A 4996-nucleotide genomic window follows, 5' to 3' on the forward strand; every position below is an offset into this window, starting at 1 on the left:
GCCAGGTATTCACACATCCTGTATGTGTTTGGCCCCTCAGAGAGAACATGAGACTCTACCGTGTGGTACAAGTGCAAACGAGGAAATAAAACAGGCAGAAAGATCTATGACAAAGGACAAAGGGCTCTATACATGGTGGTTGATCCCAAGTAATTCTACTGTACAGTGAGGGAAAAAAGTATTTGATCCCCTGCTGATTTTGTACGTTTGCCCACTGACAAAGACATGATCAGTCTATAATTTTAATGGTAGGTTTATTTGAACAGTGAGAGACAGAATAACAACAACAAAATCCAAAAAAAGGCATTTCAAAAATTTTATGAATTGATTAGCATTTTAATGAGGGAAATAAGTATTTGACCCCTCTGCAAAACATGACTTAGTACTTGGTTGCAAAACCCTTTTTGGCAATCACAGAGGTCAGACATTTCTTGTAGTTGGCCGCCAGGTTTGCACACATCTCAGGAGGGATTTTGTCCCACTCCTCTTTGCAGATCTTCTCCAAGTCATTAAGGTTTCGAGGCTGACGTTTGGCAACTCGAACCTTCAGCTCCCTCCACAGATTTTCTATGGGATTAAGGTCTAGAGACTGGCTAGGCCACTCCAGGACCTTAATGTGCTTCTTCTTGAGCCACTCCTTTGTTGCCTTGGCCGTGTGTTTTGGGTCATTGTTATGCTGGAATACCCATCCACGACCCATTCTCAATGCTCTGGCTGAGGGAAGGAGGTTCTCACCCAAGATGTGACGGTACATGGCCCCGTCCATCGTCCCTTTGATGCAGTGAAGTTGTCCTGTCCCCTTAGCAGAAAAACACCCCCAAAGCATAATGTTTCCACCTCCATGTTTGACGGTGGGGATGGTGTTCTTGGGGTCATAGGCAGCATTCCTCCTCCTCCAAACACAGCGAGTTGAGTTGATGCCAAAGAGCTCGATTTTGGTCTTATCTGACCACAACACTTTCACCCAGTTCTCCTCTGAATCATTCAGATGTTCATTGGCAAACTTCAGACGGCCCTGTATATGTGCTTTCTTGAGCAGGGGGACCTTGCGGGCGCTGCAGGATTTCAGTCCTTCACGGCGTAGTGTGTTACCAATTGTTTTCTTGGTGACTATGGTCCCAGCTGCCTTGAGATCATTGACAAGATCCTCCCGTGTAGTTCTGGGCTGATTCCTCACCGTTCTCATGATCATTACAACTCCACGAGGTGAGATCTTGCATTGAGCCCCAGGCCGAGGTAGATTGACAGTTATTTTGTGTTTCTTCCATTTGCGAATAATCGCACCAACTGTTGTCACCTTCTCACCAAACTGCTTGGCGATGGTTTTGTAGCCCATTCCAGCCTTGTGTAGGTCTACAATCTTGTCCCTGACATCCTTGGAGAGCTCTTTGGTAATAATAATAATAATAATATGCCATTTAGCAGACGCTTTTATCCAAAGCGACTTACAGTCATGCGTGCATAAATTTTTGTGTATGGGTGGTCCCGGGGATCGAACCCACTGCCTTGGCGTTACAAGCGCCGTGCTCTACCAGCTGAGCTACAGAGGACCACGGTGGAGAGTTTGGAATCTGATTGATTGATTGCTTCTGTGGACAGGTGTCTTTTATACAGGTAACAAACTGAGATTAGGAGAACTCCCTTTAAGAGTGTGCTCCTAATCTCAGTTCGTTACCTGTATAAAAGACACCTGGGAGCCAGAAATCTTTCTGATTGAGAGGGGGTCAAATACTTATTTCCCTTATTAAAATGCAAATCAATTTATAACATTTTTGACATGCGTTTTTCTGGATTTTTTTGTTGTTATTCTGTCTCTCACTGTTCAAATAAACCTACCATTAAAATTATAGACTGATCATTTCTTTGTCAGTGGGCAAACGAACAAAATCAGCAGGGGATCAAATACTTTTTTCCCTCACTGTACATGCTCCACACCTGACTCCCAGGCCTGGGTTCAAATACTATTTTGAAATAATTTCAAATACTTTAGCTAGGCTTGACTGAGCTTTCCTGGAGTAATGGAACCAATAGAATATTCGCAAAAATTCAAACCCCAAACCCTGTCCATCTGGCACTCCAGGCAGCTTAAAGCAAACAGTGAAAGTGTCTGAAAGATTTCAAGTAGTATTTGAACCCAGGTCTGCTGACTCCTGATATTGCATACTCCAGATCAACCTATAAAGTGTAAACCATAAAAAGCTGACTCGTACTCCGCTGCTTTATAAACGTTAGGTAAACAAGCCTGGGGCTGGAGCTGTCCCTATGTAAACAAGGGAGAAAACTAAAGCAGATCCTCAGGGTCTGTCTGACTTGCACACATTGCCTGTTTACATGACCCAGATTAAGCCTAAAGTTGTGGACTAAAACGCACTTTCAATTCCCCATTGAGCTTCCTTTTCAGTTCAGCCAGGACTAGGGGGAAACTGGCACACATAGTTTATTCTAGTTCAGTTTGTCTTTAGTCCAGCTGTCTGTAGGTTTGCTCAGAAAGGCACTCCAACACAGTAAGGTTAAGGTTCAGAAAAAGATTCACAGTGAGATTAATTCGGTCCACCACCCATTCTATTCTGTTCGATTACAACTCATGCTACATACATTTTGAACTTTTGAGAACCTATTTTATTTCTAAATGTCATGCATTTTTTAAGGTAATAAGATTTAAGCAATTAAGTGCTTATGAATGTGCATATGCAGCCATGCACAAATTAGTTCAAAGAATGCTCTGGTATTGAAGAGACCAACCCAGTCAAAAGGTGCCACCATGCATATGGCTGACTTTGTCAATAAAGTTTAAGAAATAATTCACAGCTCTAAAATCATGAGAAAGCAAGTGAAGTGTAAATTGTAAAATATAATTGTTTCATCTACATCAAAGTTAGAAATGGCAGTTGTCATCACAGCAGAAATGGCAGGCAAGGCATGTCTGTGTGTTTAGGCTACCTGTCACAAATTGATAGGCTAATCGTTAGAATCACTGATAAACGATGATGTCTAAACAGCTACATCAATTCCACATTTCCATCAGGGAAATACACATTATGTTACAAAGTGCGGGTACACCATTGATGGTCTTAAATGTCCTCTTCATCATTTGTATTAGTATCAATAGTCCCTAGATCAAATGTGGCCTAGGCCTATAATAAATGTTTTTTCCTGGACACGGGGCAGACGTTGACGCCCGCGCCCTGCCATGAGTGCCCTCGCTCCTCGTCTTTGGCACACACCACCACGCGCAGCAGAACGTTGGACAGAATATCCTGGTAGAGACTGATGCAGACCCATCCGGGCAGGTAGAGGAGCGTGATCAGGCCCATGAAGTTGAATGGATAGTGGGAATAGTCCCAGGAGCATGCGCCGTACTGCCGCAGCGCCAGCCCCCAACAGAACTCCCAGGTGTAGATGAAGCAGATATAGATGGGGAGTCGCCTCCAGGTGCTCCAGCCCCGTCTGAAGTGCAAATGCAGGTAGAGTTTCTCTACAACGAGGCTGCAGCTCCCGTACATCAGGAAGGACCACAGGGACGTGTGGCCGCTCATGGTCCGATCCGATTTCTCCACAAGGTTGAATATCGAGGTAAAAATGATCTCGTCCAGAAAGCCATGCATTCCAAAGAAGAGGAATCGCACAACATCGGGCAGGCCGTTATTAGGCAGCGGCTCCAGTGTGCGCTCTGCCGGGGTAGCCAGGGTCCGTTTCCCGGGGCAGTGGTAGCGCAGCCGCGCAAGCCCCTTGTGGAATACTTGGGTGAAGTACAGGGCCAGTAGGTAGTGAACTACGAGATGAGTGGCAGAGACTATTCTAACGTGCTCGGTCAGCGTGTTTATATTCCCAATCAGGATCTGTAACCCGATGTACACAGAGGGATAGAAAACAAGGTGAAAAACTACTGGGCGTCCTTGAAAGCACTTCTTTTGCGAATATATTTTTTCCAGCAAGAAATGCGTCAGCGAGTGCATGATGCAGAGGTACGGGGAGGAAAAGCCGAACAGTTTGGGGTCGCTGTCAGCCAAAATACCCTGTGCCGACGACAGGAGGATATCCAAAGTGACACCGTGCATCCCATAGAAATAGAGCCGCAACCATTGTGGCAGCTCTGTCATTGATTCGCCCGCGTCAACTGCCTCGCTGGGTGGATCTCTTTGCTGGGGCTTCCTCGCTGCTCTCATGCTGCCACTTCCTTGTCCTGCCCGGTTCCGCGGGCTTTCTCTCCGCCAGCTGGCCATGGTTGATCTCTCCTCGGAGAGAATCAGAGAGAAGCTCTTGTTCTTTGTTCCTGGCACATTCTGTACTTTTAACGGAGCTGCGGCGGTGTCATTAGCAGCTTCGCACCTGACAGCGCGTCTGATCCACAGCAAAGATTTTATATTATATTGATAAGATAGTCGAGTGGCCGCTTTAACAATGGAAATGCATGTCCTCAAAGATGGAAGGCAGGTGGGAGGAGGCGAGATCAGGTGGAACCATTCTAGCCAATGAGAGGGCAGATACGCTTGTGAACAACAGGCACTAAAGTCAAAGACAGTAGGCCTACAGTATTAAGATAGGCAGAAATTGCTTCTCCAAAAGAAATCACAGATCATGCTTGTAGGTAATGTCATGGCGACGTTGGCTAGCTAAACTCATGCGCAGAAACACGTCATTGGGTCAATTGGTTGTTTCGCGCCGAACTGCGCATGTGTTAATCAAAGGCACTCCTTCGACATAACGTTTTTGATGAAAATTTAAATGTGTTTGTCACTTTCACGAGGTTGGAGTAATAACACGTTCAACTACTTAAGACATTGGCTCGAATCTAGGTTGTGCCTTTAGATTTTTTTGTGTGAAAATTAACAACTAATGAAAATGTTTCACTTCTCTCATTGACTTCTCAAACCCCAAACCCAGGGCTGGTCTGCTTGGTCTGTTTCGCAAGTGTTCCCTCCTCTGGGTTTTGCAACTGTGATAGTCATTTTTTTCAAAGTTGCCGAAAAGCCACGTGTGTCCACTTATATCAGTG

At 45.2% G+C, this 4996-nt stretch overlaps 1 protein-coding gene across 1 annotated transcript; it reads right to left on the reverse strand.

Annotated features, from left to right (window-relative positions):
• Nucleotides 1–2838: 2838 nt before the first annotated feature.
• LOC121546832 (transmembrane protein 229A) lies at nucleotides 2839–4732 on the reverse strand. The gene has a single exon (XM_041858075.2). It carries the CDS (start codon nucleotides 4221–4223, stop codon nucleotides 3135–3137), a length of 1089 nt encoding a protein of 362 aa, XP_041714009.1. The 5' UTR covers nucleotides 4224–4732; the 3' UTR covers nucleotides 2839–3134.
• Nucleotides 4733–4996: the final 264 nt, after the last annotated feature.

Source organism: Coregonus clupeaformis, unplaced genomic scaffold (genome assembly GCF_020615455.1).
Source record: "Coregonus clupeaformis isolate EN_2021a unplaced genomic scaffold, ASM2061545v1 scaf0070, whole genome shotgun sequence".
Taxonomy (NCBI): Eukaryota; Metazoa; Chordata; class Actinopteri; order Salmoniformes; family Salmonidae; genus Coregonus; species Coregonus clupeaformis.

Bases quoted from the DNA above. Each gene is read 5' to 3' on its own strand.
- LOC121546832 (XM_041858075.2), bottom strand. From the start codon at position 4,223: ATGGCCAGCTGGCGGAGAGAAAGCCCGCGGAACCGGGCAGGACAAGGA.